Genomic DNA, 15617 nt, shown 5'->3' with positions numbered 1-15617 from the left:
TTCAAGACTAAGTAGCCAAGACTTGAAATTGGGTTCTTCTTTTACACCATAACTCACTCTGCATTTTGTTTGTAACTGTGGCTCCACTCCTCAGTGGGAATGAGACCACCACCCTCATAATTTTATGCAGTTCTCTTTTCAATAGCAATCTTTTGCGCCTTGTGAATTTGGTTTTTCAAAACACAAAGTTCTGGTGCATGATGGCTTTTTTTGGATTCTGACTGAGAATATTTTACTTGGTGAAAGGCCTTTATAGCCTTTTTCTTCAATGCTTCTATGTCGACTAAAGTGTTCATCATACAGAGGAAGAGGATGATAAATGAGAGAAAGTTCTTCATGCTGAGAACAAGCTGAATTGTGGAGTCAAGGAATGATTTGTGAAAAGAAGTTGACTGTAGGTGTGATGGGGATGGTGGGTTTTGTCTTTACAAGCCTACCCCTTTATTGCCTCAGAAATTGTTTTGAGTAGTTGTTTTCATACAAAGTGTTTGACTCTCTGAATGGCTGTAGCAGGTTTTGAAAAGTCAAAGATATATAGACTACTAATTATGTACATTGCCAACAGAATAAAACAATCACCATTTCACCCAATGGCAATAACTACATAGAACTACCCATGTAGTAAACTTAACCTGTTCTGACTCAAGAGAGGGACTTATGTCAAACTTAACCAATCCCTCTTGAGCAGCTCTAGGGTCTTATATAGACACACTGTCAAATTTTTGGCCTGATTTTGGCCGGGGCTTTTCACCAAAAACTGGCCTCCTCAGAAAGTTTTTATAAAATTGCAACATGGCTACATCCCTATAAATTTAATGAAAAACATGCACCTCAATCACCTCTACAGTCTGAAACTCTGAGCTTTGCAATAGGTTTGTGGCTTTAAAGATATATACAAAGTCATTGAAGACTCAAAGTCAAACTGCAGACTTCACAGTACAAAAAGGTTCCATAAGGAGGCCAGTTTTTGGAGAAAATCCCTGGCCAATCTCAGGCCAAAAAATCAACATTGTGTCCAAGTCCCTCTTTTGAGCGCCTTGAGCTCAAGACAAACTTAGTTAAGTTTGTACTCACAGACCATCTGAAATGTCAAGTGTGAGAACTGTTGGGGCATTTTTCCCAAACCACTCTTGTATGATGAAATTTCTTTTCTTTATTAACACTTTTGCTGTAGTCAAGAACAAAAAAATGTGCTATCACTCTCCTTACAACCTCCAACTTCCCAATTGTTCATATTTGCAATGGAGATAAAAAAGATACCAACCAAATCCTCTTGAGGCTGAGAGTCTGCACCACAATCTTTACAGCAATTGTAATTGCTGTGCATCATATATAAACTTTGGATTTATGTCATACAGTCAAAACAGCACTTTTGCAAAGTATCATTTCAGTCCTTGCAAGGGAGAGGGACAGGACAAGTTTGCAGTTAAAAGAATGATTTTGCAAAGCTTTGTCTTTGGGATGTTGTTTTTTGGACAAACCTAAATACGTCACTCACTGATGGCCACCCCCAACAAGGGGCTTATGTGCAATGGCCAGATTTCAAAAGTCTTTGGAATGCAATGAGACTGCATATAGATTATTATTGAGATGCATGGAGAAATTCAATATTGGATAATTGGCTGGAATTGGAAAAACACACAGGGAACCGCTTTTTTGCAGTGAAGCAATAGGGGTAGTTGATGTCAGAAGGACACTGTCAGAAATTTTCTACCCAGTTTAATGGGAAAATCAGCTTTAAGTGTTAAAAGAAAGGAGAAGATGACCACAAATCAAAAGAAGGAGGATAAGGGGATCCATTTGAAGATAGATGGGAGAGTTTTCACTAAGAGAACTGAGGATCTTGCTTGTTGTTGCTCAAACAATAGTGTGATCATCTAGCTTGTAAATTTCGTCCCAGAAAGTGGGGTTTTTTCCTCCACAGTCTTGTACAGACCTGAGTGATCATCAGGATTCAGCTCCAAATATCTTCTCTGATCTCCTCAGCTGATACTTTTTTTAGGAATGGTATATTGGAGGTCATAGGGAGATTGATAGCACATTTTTCTTGTTCCTGGACTACGGAAAGTGATGAGGAAAAAGAGTATCATAATACAAGAGTGGATTGCACAGAATGCCCCAACATATCTCACACTTGAAATTTGAGATTGCCCATGACAAGTGTTTGTGCAAGGGAGAGGGACAGGTTAGGTTTGACCATGTAGTGACTATGTAACTTGCAAAAGCTTAAGTAAAACCAAGGAGACCACATATGTGCCATGGGTGTAGATTGTCCAAGCGGCAATCAGGTTTACAGACAACAACACCTTGCCATGCTTGCATGCTCTGTGAGATTTTTTTCTTCTTCTCTGTCAATGGACCAGTATGGGATTCATGTTGTTGAAGAGCTGTAGGAGTATTTCAAGTTGAGAATTTGGAGTCATCCTCAAACCTCTCTGAATCCCTGATTTAAGATAGCAAGATCTGAATCACTAACTTGAACAAGTCCCTAGTGAGACAATTGACCCTTGCAAGGTCCTAAATCAACAAAGTCCCTCCTCCAGATCCGGTGGACGTCTGCGGTTTGGTGGGGCTTGTGTTATGCTAGCGCAAGGCCTGGTGTCTGGAGAGATAGATCAAAAGCGCCCAGGAATAATTACACCACTTGTGTTCCGTTGTAGTCTGTTACTCAAAAAAGGAGTGGGGGAATGATTTTCAGGACGAAAAGTACCTTTGATGAGACTCGCTTTCGACATAATCCTCTCGAAAGGTGGTGGGCACCGAGAGACTTGAGTTAAGTGAGGGTGATACTGTGCATGCAACCAATCCCTGGTGACAAAACAGTTTCAGGCATGAGATTTCAACTTTCAATAGCTAAGGACTTCAACAGACTTCAGCACCACATTAAGAGAGTGTCTTTCCATGACTGAACCGGGAAAGTTATAGCCAAAAAAAGTGGGGGGAACTCATCGAGCAAGATCCAAGAACTCAAAGCTAGCCAGAGTGCATCAAGGTGCATCAATTTTCAAAGCTAGATGAGCAGTTTGCAAGATTCCTAAAAGCTTCTGTGTACTCACTTTGATTCAAATCAAACCAGTTATCTTGACGGGTAGGAAGAAAAGGGTGGGAGGATCTCCGACCACGTTTTCTCAGACTCCGTTTTCTACTACATATCCAAATTTCAGCATGCCGCGGTGTAGGCATCTTTGAAAAAGCCTGATCTCTCTGTATCGGTATCGCTCTACAATTGGAAGCTAATGGTTTTCCATGCGTGGTTAAATGTCGAAAACATTGATTGATCTTGGATTTTTGATACGATAGGAACCCCAGGATTTGTCATAAAACGGTTAACGTGAATCGGTGTCATTGTCAACCTATGTATTTAAGAGCTGAAAGTTTTTCCATCAACTTAACATTCAAGCGATTTGCGATTAATGATACATATCTACAGCCGTTCCAAGAATCATTGGCAGATTTTGGGCAAAAGCCTGTATTTTTGGCAAAAACTCAAAAGCCCAAAACCCCAGTTAAGATTAGTTTTTGACCCAAAATGTAGTTTCTCCGACGCTCAAATCTCTCTAAAGCTACCATGCCACTTCCTCACGGTTGTCCAATACTGCTTCAATGGACATTTGACAAGGCTTCTCACGCTGCAGCATTTGTCTTGTATTCACCTCACGTGCGTGGCTCCAGGGCTCGAGCCTACACCCCACCCCATCATCCAACCAGGTTCCATCGGGACCCTTCCTGGACTTCCAATATCTCTTTCCGGCACCTTGAACACTCCAGGCCATTGGTTCAGCAGGACTTCATCATCTACAGGTACAGTTATCAACACTTTAGCGATTTTATTGAAGATTTTGAGCAAAATCTGACTGACATCATTGTTTCGTTCTTATGCGGATGTTCCTTTGCAAAGCAGACTGTCTCCGGTATCCATTTAAAGAAAAGGTTCCACTTCTTCTTCTTTCAAAATTAATATCACGATCAACACAAAGGTCATTAATGAGTTTTTTTGATTGATAGGAAGGCCGTTTTGGGATTCAAATTAAGCTCACAGGTGATTTATTAAGAGCATAACAACAAAGAGAAGGATCTGATTATGGAAAGCTGATTAAAGAATATATTACTGGAGGTCAAATCGTACCTATGGAAGCGATGATCAAATGATCAAATTACTTGAGAATTTGATTGGTGAGGCTTTTAAGAATGGAAATGCTCGGTTTTTAGTTGATAGGTTTCCTAGGAAAATGGATCAGGCCATCAAATTTGATGAAGATGTGAGTGATTGATACGATTTGATTCGATCCCCTTTTTTCTTGTTATCGAATCTCACAAGTTGATCGACCTTGATTGATTGATCGATCGATTTAGGTTTGTGAATCATCTTTTGTGTTGTTTTTGACTTGTCCTGAACAAACTTTGTTAAATTGATTACTCGAACGTGGTAAAACTAGTGGAAGAGATGATGATAATGAAGAAAGTATTTCAAAACGGTTTAATTAGTCTTTCAAGTTGATCTCAAGATCCGATTCTTCATTTTCAGTGAGGTTGATTACAAGTTTTATCGTACATAAGTCCCATCGTAGTATGTCTTAATATTGGAAGAAATTGTTATTCCCCAATCTTCATATGTTTTGTTCTCTCGATTTTTGTTATTGAAGTGAATGTTCGATCACTGGCTATCATCTTAAGGACCTTCTGACTAACCACTCATATCCAGCTCAATTTCATCTAGATTCACATACCTGATATCTTACATTTTCGGTGGGTCTTGTCATTTCCTCTCTAGTTTTCAATGCTTCCTGATTATCATCTTGTGGCGAGTCATTCCGCTTTGGAAGATCTGATTAATTTTTAACTTGTAATTGAAAAAAGTTGGATTGTCAAATTCAAAAAAGCTTGGCGAAGTTCTTCCGTACAACTCGAGCAGTTCGACGGGGGATTTGGGTCAGGCTTTGTTTGTACAAAGTTCAAACATTTACATATTCTTCTTTCTTATGATCGAGGCTTTGATTGAACCAACTTGTTTTGAGATATCGATTCTTTCATCTTGATACACGATATATTTTTTATCATTCCGATTCGAACCAGCCATGTCAGTGGTTGAAGTATGGTGCTCACTACCCAATCTCACCAATCTTCATAGATCTGATTTAGCACGAAGGATCTCAATGGCATTCAAGGTCTGTAGCGACGGAAAAGCAGGCAAGTAGAATCCTCCGTTTTGATTCATTTCAAGTTTCTTTTCAATTGATTTCCATCAGTTCTTCTTAGTTTCGTTTTGAGAAGGATCTTGAATGTTGATATTGAATGATTTTACGAACAACGACCTTGATTTACCAAAATACTAGATTTATCAAAATTACAAATCGTTTTCGTACCTATCATCACTCAATTTGCTGGTTCAGAGTTCTTTGAGAATAAAGTTCCATACGTTCAATCATCATCCGATTCTAGTATGGAAGAAGGAGATCGGATTTCTAACTCAAAAGATATAGGTCTGATGCGAATCTCCATGGTCATAGCACCTGATGAAGGAGTCTCGGAAGCTGATATGCGGGAAGGATTACTTAATCGAGTAGGAGTAGAAGTTAAAACTTGGTTAAATTCACTTTATATGACTGAAGGAATCGACGGTCAGGTGGATGGTAAAATTTCTTTACCAGAGGTGATTCCAGTGATTGAATTCCGTCAGATGGCATGGAATGCTCATGTAGGTCTCAAATCTCATTCACTTTGCGCTCTCAAACTATGAATCCACTGAACTTGTTTCCTTTGAAAAATCGTATGTTCATACCTCATCATTTCGATCTCAACGACTGGCCTGACTCAATTCTCAGTCTATCAACGGCAAAATCAAGCGGGTTCCATACGGCGGGATGTAATCTAGACCATGATCCTTCTACAAGATGATGGCGTGATAATAATTCTCTAAATTCATCGAAGGGTTTTCACTACACGAATATGACATCCAGCGTTCATTGAAACCCAAAGCTTCAACGAGTCTATGACAGAGCAGTCTTCACTTATCTACATTGAACGCGATTTTGTCTAAGCATCGCGCTAAATTAAATCTTTTCACTAATTGTTCTTATACCATCAAAATCACGCTTTTCGCCGAGATAAATGTAATGATGGTTGTGTTAGTCTCTTGTGCGACCGAACTTCCAATCTCACAATGTTGGTTGGTGTCAGTGATGATAAGATACCTGACGTTTTGTACTTCAACTACTTAGGGTGACATTCATCATCGTCAAGATAGGTTTGGTTCAGGTTTGAAAGTAAAATTCGCTGGTCAGATTCCTGAATCCAGATGACCACGGCTCTAGCCGGAAGGCCTGCTTTCCCGTGCGAGTTGTAGAAGCAGTTCAGGATGACCATAGCAACGCCTTGCAGACTTTTCGTGAAGCTTACTGCCTCCAAGCAACAGGTGATGCTCAGACTCGGCTTGTCTCTCCCTGACCGGTCGCGCTCAAATGGCCGTCTATACGTGTATGAAGGTGATCCCCAAGCGGAAGATCGGGCTTTGCACCCTGCTAAGTAGCCGCTGTATCATCGGTATGGGGTCGAAACACTAATCCTGGGCGTTTCAGAACTTACTGACTGGATTAATCATACTTCTTGGCAGATGGAAGATATGATATGAGATGGTACATTTCCTATCCTTAGCGTTCGGCATGATGAGGGAATTCTCTTAATCATTGTTTCACGTATCGCATTTCATCCTATACCACATACGACCCTTTATACCTTGAAAGGATCTCTATCACACACTGTTCTAATCAGGTAGTGGTACTGACACTACTTTTTCACTCATTTGTCAATATTACTCTCTTTACCTCCCCATGATGCACCTCATTCTTTTCATCAACACACTCTTCCGGATCATCCCCAGGTGCACAGCAGACCTGAACGTGGGCGGAGTGAATGAACGACAATCTGTTGGCTTTCAATCTCAGGTGAAAATATTGGGAGGAGTGAGTTTGAATGGTCCCAAGTATCGAATCGATTTCCGACTTGATACTGACACTAACAAACCTGTTTCCTCTATGTGAACAGGTGTCGCGTACGAAACTGCAGTACCCCGATGGCTTGACGATCGATAGCTTTTCAACTTCTGAGCACAATATGACTATCTCTATCAACAACTCCCCCTTGGCCACCCCCTTGTTCGTCACAGCGATCGATCCCTCAACTTCAGCTCTGAGTGGAACGTGGTCAAAATTGTCAAACTATTCTTACACACTAAATTTTGAAGTGGAAGATCCAGATGACCTTATTATGGATATTGCTGCTCGGATTCAACTTAATGGGATTAGTGATATTACAGAGGATAATGTATTTCTAGCAAAATATCACAAAGAAAGACAAGGTTGGGTAGTCGATTTTGAACGAGCAACATTCCATCGAACTAAGAATCAGATAGGATCTCTCGGTATAAGTAATCCTGCAGGAGAGTATCTTGTTGTAGGGAGATGTACCAATGGAGCATACAATACTTTTTTACCTATTAATGATGGTGTATTCGAAGTGATTGGTTCACCTGCTTCTGTTTCTCAAAACACTATCTACCCTCTACAAATCGGAACTTGGTCAGATGGAACCCGAGTTATGGTCAGAAGTCAAGAAGCACTTTCTATTTCTGCAAGTCTTGCTGTGATCTCTGATGGATTTCTACCAGTTGGCTATCAAGCAGTCGGTAAGATAATTTGAAGCTTAATCTGATAGAATTTCTTTAGGCAAAGCCTTGACATCCAACGCAATAACTGTTTTCTAGGTACATACGTTCACGTTCTTCAAACAAAGGTTGAAAAAGGCGAGGTTGAGCTTCGACTACAACTTCCAAGTAAGCTTGATTTCTTGATCACGTCTCAAAGAGCGCTTGGCTGATGTATGACTTCCTGAAGCGGTCAGGTCTCGACTTCTAAGTCATCAAATTCATCCAAATCAACTTCATATTTGTAAAAGAGATCTTCAAGACTCATCTGGACCATGTCGGATTGTCTCCCCCGCTGTTCCAGCCGGAACGGGAGCACTTATGACAAAAGCTATCATAGGAGTTGAAGGCTATTATCTTCTTGTCACTCCAGAATCACAATCCATGTTAGGTTATCAAAACCAGAATGGAACTCAGCGTGAAGGAATCGAGTGCGAGAACGGTAACTCGACTACCGTCAATGGTAGAAAGATGTGTGGATTGATTGAGGGAGAAAGTATGACAGGAAGTGAAGTTGAAGGTGTCAGTAAACCATCAAACATGACAACGCTTACTCTTCCTGGTAATCCTGAACCCGATAGCTCATTGACACCTGATCAAAATGTCCAACCAGTAAATCTCAACGTTTCGGAATCCACGACAGAACCACCAACCTCGGAATCCCAAAATCAGTTCCATGACCATCTACCTGCAACCGAACATAGGTTATATCGCAGACAGAAGAATTCCAACAAAGAAAATTGATTCTCTCCTTGCAATTCAAAACCAATACGATCTCACCTGATTGTAATCCACAATGACAATTCACGTTATTGTAGGAAACCTTGGATGTCACTTGTAGACATTATAGTTAGATAAGGCGATACAAATACTCTAGTCGGGAACAGTTATGAGATATGTATCCTAGAGAATGAATCAAATAAAAGATAGGCACTGAAGATTTCTAGACCTTTTATGCTCGAAAGAAATCTGAATTAAGGACACATTTAATGATATAATTTCAAGTTTTACTATCTTTTGCCGAGAAACCCAAAGGGTTGAAAAATGATATGATCCAGTGTTTGAATTTCAAGAGTCTCGCCGATTTGAATCCAACGACTTCTTGATATCAAATAACTCAGACATGATCATACTTGAGATAAGCATATCCTGAAGATTTTATGTCACATTTGGGATGAACCAGCCGGTTGGCTACATTGGAATGTGAACCAGCGATCTTTGGTTCTCGATTGTAGTAATTCATGTATATAAATGGTAAAGCCATCTGTAAGGCCAAGAGTGGTGATGATGCAGAGAAAGTTCATGGATGAAAATAAAGTCTATTTTAGTGATTCTCGAGATGTCAACTTCGAGGACGCCAAATTTGCCACCAAATCCTTGAGCTTCCTATGTTGCACATGCGAGCATGAATTGATGGAGCAGTGCTTCCGCTTGTGTGCCACCGTCCGTACTAAAACCATCCAATCTTCCGAGAGACAAATCCTCGATTTCCGATGGCAGTAGGTCCTGCAACATGCAGTCAAGGGTTTCTGATTTCATGTTTGGATGACCTCCCTAGCGCAAAGCACCTCGGCCTTCTAAATCTTACATATTACCCATTTTTTGGTTGTAGCTTATCTTTTGGGGGTTTCAGACACAGGAAGGCATACATCTCTTATCTCACTGAGACGCGATTGTAAGGTAATCTTCAACTGTGATATCTTGGCTCAGACCATCTCATCACCAGCGATATGTCGGTTGCAAGTATTGCCACTGGACTGCAGTTATCCCGGAAACAATTCCCCGACTATTCTTTGAATTTACCTAGCTTTGAATCATGATGTCCAGGGAAGTGATACCTCTTGATAAGCCTCAACTGAAGGTGGTCCCCGCCTGGGACAAACGAGCTAGCACTATCTAGCGAGCCTGCGCTATCTCCCCGAGAGCGACAATTTCAAGTGTATCATCAGCTCATATTTATTTTGCTGCCTTGTGACGTTTGGTACTTGATGAAGCATTAGCTTTTCGGATGATGGGTACCCGAAGCTATACGACAGCCCGCACGAGGCTGTGGCTCTCCGGTGACTGGTTCTGCCATACTAATTTCAAGCTTTCTACACGTTTGTGTCAGAATTGTTTTCCCCTCAACAGACCAAAGCGTGCCAGTTTGTCATTGGTCCGCGAGCGTGGGACTTTGTTGAGTATAAGTTTCAATGAAGGAAGAAAAATAATACGCGACACTCGTCGTATGTTAGCAGATAGGTATGAAAATGGAAGATGAACGGTCAAGATTTTTTCCCTAGGCTCGCGCAAGAGTCAAGGGACTTTGTTAGGTTTAGGGCATAGACTACGACAACATTTCAACTGATGTTTGGGGTTGGGTAAGTCCGTAGCTTGATGCACGAAAGAATGCTGAAACTGCTCCAGCATAACACTTTTTCAACCAAAGAAGCACTAATGAAATGCCTATATTATGTGTGCGCTTGACAGGTTGAAGCTACAAGTTCCTTCATCACTCCAGACCTATCTACTCTCCATTAAACAATTCTCAAGTCAAGATTTAGACTACAATTTTCCTGAACATGAAGTACATCTCATCGCTTCTTGTGCTTTTAGTGTGCTTTATGGGCACTATAGTCCCTGGTAGATGCAACATAGACGAACTCAAGAAGGTGGTCGTAGCATCCACTCAAAAAGCTGAAGAGTACGCCGACAAGAAAGATGCAGCCGCCAGCATGAAAGGTACACCAGGCTACGACCCTGACGAAGTGGAAGAATTGGGTCAACTGATGTCGGCTCAAAGAAAACAAGCGTTTATGGCGGGGGTTGCGTACAGGCAAGCAGGGGGCGAAAAGAATATGGATCCCATGACAGGGGAGCCCTTCGAATAAGCAAGGTGAGTTGTGATTGAGAAAACTTCATCCGCCCATTTTTGCCATCCTGGACACCGCACATTTCCCTCGGGGAGATTTCTAAGACAAATCTTTTGACGATGCACATACTATTTCAAATTTAGAGCGAGGAACACAAGATCACCATAAATCTGGGACCTCGCCACAGGTTTCGAAATCGATTTTTCAATCACTCATTTAATGTTTCCTTCAAGTTTGGTGAGGAAACGAAAACGCCACACTCGTTTGAATACACAGTCTTTACTACCATTTCAAGTCACTCACTAGGTCATGTTATAGTATACATATATATGATTAGTTCAGTCTTTCCTTTGTCTCATTCATTTATTGTGAATTGCTGTGGCAGAACGCACATATCCTGGCAAGAAAAGGTGAGATCAAACGTACAAATATGTAACAGAATCTTGATATACCTGGCTTTGATTTTAGTAGTACATACTTAAAGTCTGTTTAGGTCTGATTATCAGAGTGGGTTGTTTATTAAAGATCAGTTGGTATACAGAAATGATTCTTTTCAATTCCATTATTTGAATTTGGTTTCTTACATCTAAGTGATGGTTGATCAATTTGAGAGGAACTCTAAGTTGATGACCTTTCAGTGAATACAATTGAGATGAGCTTGATACAACCAGAGAGCAAAAAAGAGAAGAAAAGGTTGGTCCACAACGACATTTTTTTCTATAGAGTGGGTCTTGTTTAGTGCAATATTCTATCAACGCTGAGCTTTAAAAAAATGAGTGTACAAATCATGTAGCAGCAAACATCAACTTTTTGAGCTTCATGGGAATGACATACACAATTGAAGAAGGTTGCACATCCGGTCACCACAACTCTCAGAACTTGCTCTCAATTATAAGATTTGACAACTTTTTGGAAAAGTCAAAGCAGATCTGAAAGTACATCAAATCAACAAAAATTCTTGGAAACCAAAAATTTAAAACAAAACTTGAAAGCTATGAACAACAAAAGATGAGATGAAGTTAGGTGTTGTCTTTCCTGAGGAGAGATGGAAAGGAATTGACCAGAGAAAGCGTGAAAGAGAAATAGGATTTATGGAGAAAAATATCAGACAAGGAAATACCATTGGTGCTGATTCACTTGAAGCCTCTGTAGAAACACTTGGCAATCAAACTTGAGTTTTGGCTGCTCAATATGGATACCTGATTGAAGTCACTGTAAAGTTGTTGCTTATCAAATTTCACTGAAGGCAATTCCTCATTTGAATCAAAGCTTGCTGCAAGATCATTGACTGCAAGTGACTGTATTCTTTAATGCCGCGCTCTTGAGCAGTTTGATGCAACACTGGATAAGGATCTTGTGATGAGCAAAGGGTCTGAAGAAATGCTTCCCATCATATATTTTACTAGGGGCAAAGTGACATTTTGTAAAAAATACCTCAAATTGACATGATTGCTTGTTGGATTGTACCACTGTCCAATCATGTAAAACTTGAAATGTGTATGATCTTTGTGTCTTCCAATTGGGAAATTTTGACTGTCTTGGTAAAACATTTGATGATACAGTCCCTGAGCATCATACCACAAGTAGAACACTCAATTTGAATGTCCCTCTTTGTAATCGTGAATGCAGATGAACAAGCAACAGTGAGTTAAATATAACATTGAAAACATGTCACTTGAGATGAATTTCCCTGTCGGATTACACCGGTGACCAGTTGAAATTTGAGACGCAAATCATCAGTTAGCTGTGATTCTTTTTGTCTTCCAATGTGGGGATGCTGAGCGGATTGATAAAACACTCAATAAGCAAAATTTTACCCATGATGACTGACAGGTCAATAGAATCCCTCCCTCCCTTGTAAATTTTGAGTTTTCATTGGGTAATGGTTGTTTTGAAATCAGAAAAACAAAATGAAAATATCTTAATCATTGGGCTTTTTTCTGATACTAATTGATCTACATGTACTCTGTTATCTCACTGTTTCAATTGGAAGTCATTCATAGCTCTTTCTTTCATTTCGTGTATATTTTTTGATCTTACAAAACTGAATCACATTGACAAAGCCATAAATAAAATGAAATGAGAAAACAACATGTTCAGAGATTTGAATGTGAGATCATTGATTTGAGTTGGAAGGTACAAATGACCAAGGTCAAATGAGTTCTTCTTTATGAGAGATTGAAAGATATTTTGTTGACGTTTTTCCACCTCACAAATATTGAAAGAATTGAAAAAAGACGTGTTGAGATATTTTAATCAGAGATCATTGGTTTGAGGTAAAAATACAAGTGACTAATGGTAAGACCAAATGAGTTTTTTCTTCATCAGAGATTTAAAAATAGAAATTGATCATTTAAAGCAAGACTACTTGACTTGAAGGACCTCTTACTTTAAATGAATTTACTTCTGTCTTTGAAAGGCAAACAAAGAAAAATGTTTTAAGCCGTATATTGAGAGATGAAAGAGAAACAAAAGAAAAGAAACTTTGAAAAAGCACGAGTCAGGAATCCAATAATCAAACCAACAAATCACAAGAGATGGAGTTGAAAGAATGATCAAGTCCACCACATCGTGTGATTGACTTTATCTATCTTTTTCATCATGTTGTCAACCTTGTTATTATAGCCTTCAAGATCTGCAAGCCGATGTTCCTCGGTTTGTTCATTCAAACTATTGCCAGTTACTGAACTTGCAAGGTCGTCATCAACATTTAACCACATTCGACCTCTATCGGCCACTGTAAAAAAACAACACAAATGGTTAAAAGATAATCAAACTTTTCAAGACTGAGAGAATGATTTCAAACTTACAAATGTCCGCATACTATTTCAAAATTAATCAAGTTTCCAAGTAAAATTGAAGTTTGTAACGAGGATCCACATTTGAATTGTTAGAAGTAGATGATTATGTAACTTACATATGCTGGTGCTGCAATTCCAACGGATCGAGTTGCTGGTTGATATGAGGAACAAACTAAACAAATGAAAAATGAAAAGAAACAGATCAATCAACAACAAATGGATAAGATGATAATGAAGATAAAATTTTGCTTACCAGAGTTAATTAATTCTTGTAAATTATCAGGACTAAAACAATTTTCATCCTTCAAGACACAGTATCTACAAGGCCTAGAAGTCCCCTTCAGTCCACCCTGACTTTGACAGAAAAAGTCAAAAAGGTGGGGATCTCCAATTTCTTGATCGACTACCATTCCTGCGGGAGCGTTTCCGGATTTATCTTGCTCCGCTTGCGAGGCTAAGAATCGAATTCGATGACTGTTTAAAATCATGTTTGAAATTATTAGAATCATATCAATTGGGATTCATCGTAGGAGTTGAGTTTGTTTTACCTCTTGGCGCAAACTATAAAAGTAACCTGAATGTTCATATCCAATCAGATATTTTTCATGATTTAAAGGTCATTTTTTGATGACTTACTTTACAATCATTGTTCACGTCACCAATTCTTTTAAGAGCAGCTGTTTGTGAAAATAAAAGCAACTCATCAAAAGAATACCAAGATTAGTGATGAGCATTTTCTTTAACGTACTTTTAGCCCCGACAAATTCTACAGCATCCAAGTTTCAAGTCAATTTAAAAGATCTCTTCTAAAAAATTGTCATAAAAACCAAAATAGTTAGACTAACCTCTTATTAAAACTTGTCCAAATTCCCCTTCAGAAACGCCATCCCTGAAAATAATCAACTTTCTTGGAAATTGTGGAGTTGGAAATACTTGTTTCCATCTTACAAGTAGCTGGTACATCATATCCTCAAACTTCTCAATTGGCTATATGAAACAAAACAAAACACCCAGTCAAAATGTGATATATGAAAAAATAAGGTAAAGGGAATTTGAGGCAGAGTATTGATCGATTCACAAAGAAAACATACCTCTTGAGATCTGGGTCTGGCTTTTTCATTTGCCGGCTCCAAAAGTGGTTGAACACCTACAACACCGCTGTATCTACATAAATGTTGGTCCATCGTACCCACCATTCCTACAACAGATGGTTTGAGGACTGAACCCAGGTTTTGATGACTCAAATCAACACCTGAAAAAGATTTAAATGAAAAATCAGTGATAAGGAAAGATCATGAACACAACTCAGACAGTTACTCACCCACGAGCATCGTTGGGCCTTGAGTTATTCGACCAAGAGCTGGGACAGCATGATTTATTCCTCCAATTTTGATGTTACTGTATACAGACTGCGTTAGATCACATATATCAGCATTATTTTGAGGAGATGACTTACATCTTTAAAGCAAGACTAGAAACCAAAAAGATCAGCATGTGTTTTCATCACGAAGTGGAGAAATCAAATTTAATTTTCCTTACTTGGTAAGATATTGGTCTTGAGCTTGTCGTCTGAATTATCAAAAAGAGTTAAGCAACCAAGATCAAGCTTGGAAAAATTGATTTGAATTACGTACAAATGTTTTGAGACCATGCATTGGGTGGTCACACCCTTTTCTGCAAGTTGCTAAAAGTAGCTTAAACCAATTTCAGTAAAAACCTTAGGTGAACAGATCGAATTTGACTTACATCGCTTTCAGTCTTAATCATAGTGTAAAATTGACTCTTCTCGTCAGTTACACATATGATTATTTGAGGACCGGCACCAAACATTTGATAACACTGCTTTCCGGTTTCATGCAAACCGGATCGGATGTCATTTAATGACGTCCCTTGACATCTTACAATCGGGATTCTTCCTTTAGACCAATTAATTCCTGTGGGAAAAGAATAAAGTAAGTATGTGTCGATGATTTGAGCTCTGGATCTTTGAATAAACTAAAAGTATAGATTATAGAAAACTTCTTACCTATTTGATTGAGCTTATCCGCAAACGCACGAAAGAAATTGTTTAATTCTCCTTCATTCAAGTTTCTTGATGTAAGAGTCATCACACCCCTAAAATGATTTTTATTAATCAGAATTCATTTAAATCAAAAGAATGACAACATGAACAGCTTTAAAATCAAAAAACTCACCAGGATCTCAATTCGCCCGGTTGTAAAAGCTTCCTAACCGGTCTCGCAATGTTCCATTGACCCCTCTCGG

At 39.2% G+C, this 15617-nt stretch overlaps 4 protein-coding genes across 4 annotated transcripts; 3 read left to right on the top strand and 1 right to left on the bottom strand.

Annotated features, from left to right (window-relative positions):
* Nucleotides 1-5462: 5462 nt before the first annotated feature.
* On the top strand, nucleotides 5463-6287 carry MELLADRAFT_75878 (uncharacterized protein; the record flags this gene model as incomplete). Its single annotated transcript, XM_007416848.1, has 2 exons — nucleotides 5463-5695; nucleotides 5823-6287. The coding sequence occupies 2 exons, from the start codon at nucleotides 5486-5488 to the stop codon at nucleotides 5865-5867; spliced, it is 255 nt and encodes an 84-aa protein (XP_007416910.1).
* Nucleotides 6288-6827: 540 nt separating this feature from the next.
* Nucleotides 6828-8315, top strand: MELLADRAFT_94104 (uncharacterized protein; the record flags this gene model as incomplete). Its single annotated transcript, XM_007416867.1, has 5 exons — nucleotides 6828-6959; nucleotides 7042-7681; nucleotides 7760-7828; nucleotides 7890-8221; nucleotides 8313-8315. The coding sequence occupies 5 exons, from the start codon at nucleotides 6828-6830 to the stop codon at nucleotides 8313-8315; spliced, it is 1176 nt and encodes a 391-aa protein (XP_007416929.1).
* Nucleotides 8316-10045: 1730 nt separating this feature from the next.
* On the top strand, nucleotides 10046-10569 carry MELLADRAFT_112418 (uncharacterized protein; the record flags this gene model as incomplete). Its single annotated transcript, XM_007416881.1, has 3 exons — nucleotides 10046-10059; nucleotides 10169-10293; nucleotides 10316-10569. 3 exons carry the CDS (start codon nucleotides 10046-10048, stop codon nucleotides 10567-10569), a joined length of 393 nt encoding a protein of 130 aa, XP_007416943.1.
* Nucleotides 10570-13441: 2872 nt separating this feature from the next.
* On the bottom strand, nucleotides 13442-13840 carry MELLADRAFT_40099 (uncharacterized protein; the record flags this gene model as incomplete). Its single annotated transcript, XM_007416828.1, has 2 exons — nucleotides 13442-13524; nucleotides 13606-13840. The coding sequence occupies 2 exons, from the start codon at nucleotides 13838-13840 to the stop codon at nucleotides 13442-13444; spliced, it is 318 nt and encodes a 105-aa protein (XP_007416890.1).
* Nucleotides 13841-15617: the final 1777 nt, after the last annotated feature.

This window comes from Melampsora larici-populina (assembly GCF_000204055.1).
Source record: "Melampsora larici-populina 98AG31 unplaced genomic scaffold MELLAscaffold_65, whole genome shotgun sequence".
Taxonomy (NCBI): domain Eukaryota; kingdom Fungi; phylum Basidiomycota; class Pucciniomycetes; order Pucciniales; family Melampsoraceae; genus Melampsora; species Melampsora laricis-populina.
Note: the sequence above shows the minus strand (reverse complement) of the source record. Positions and strands in the feature narration are given on the sequence as shown.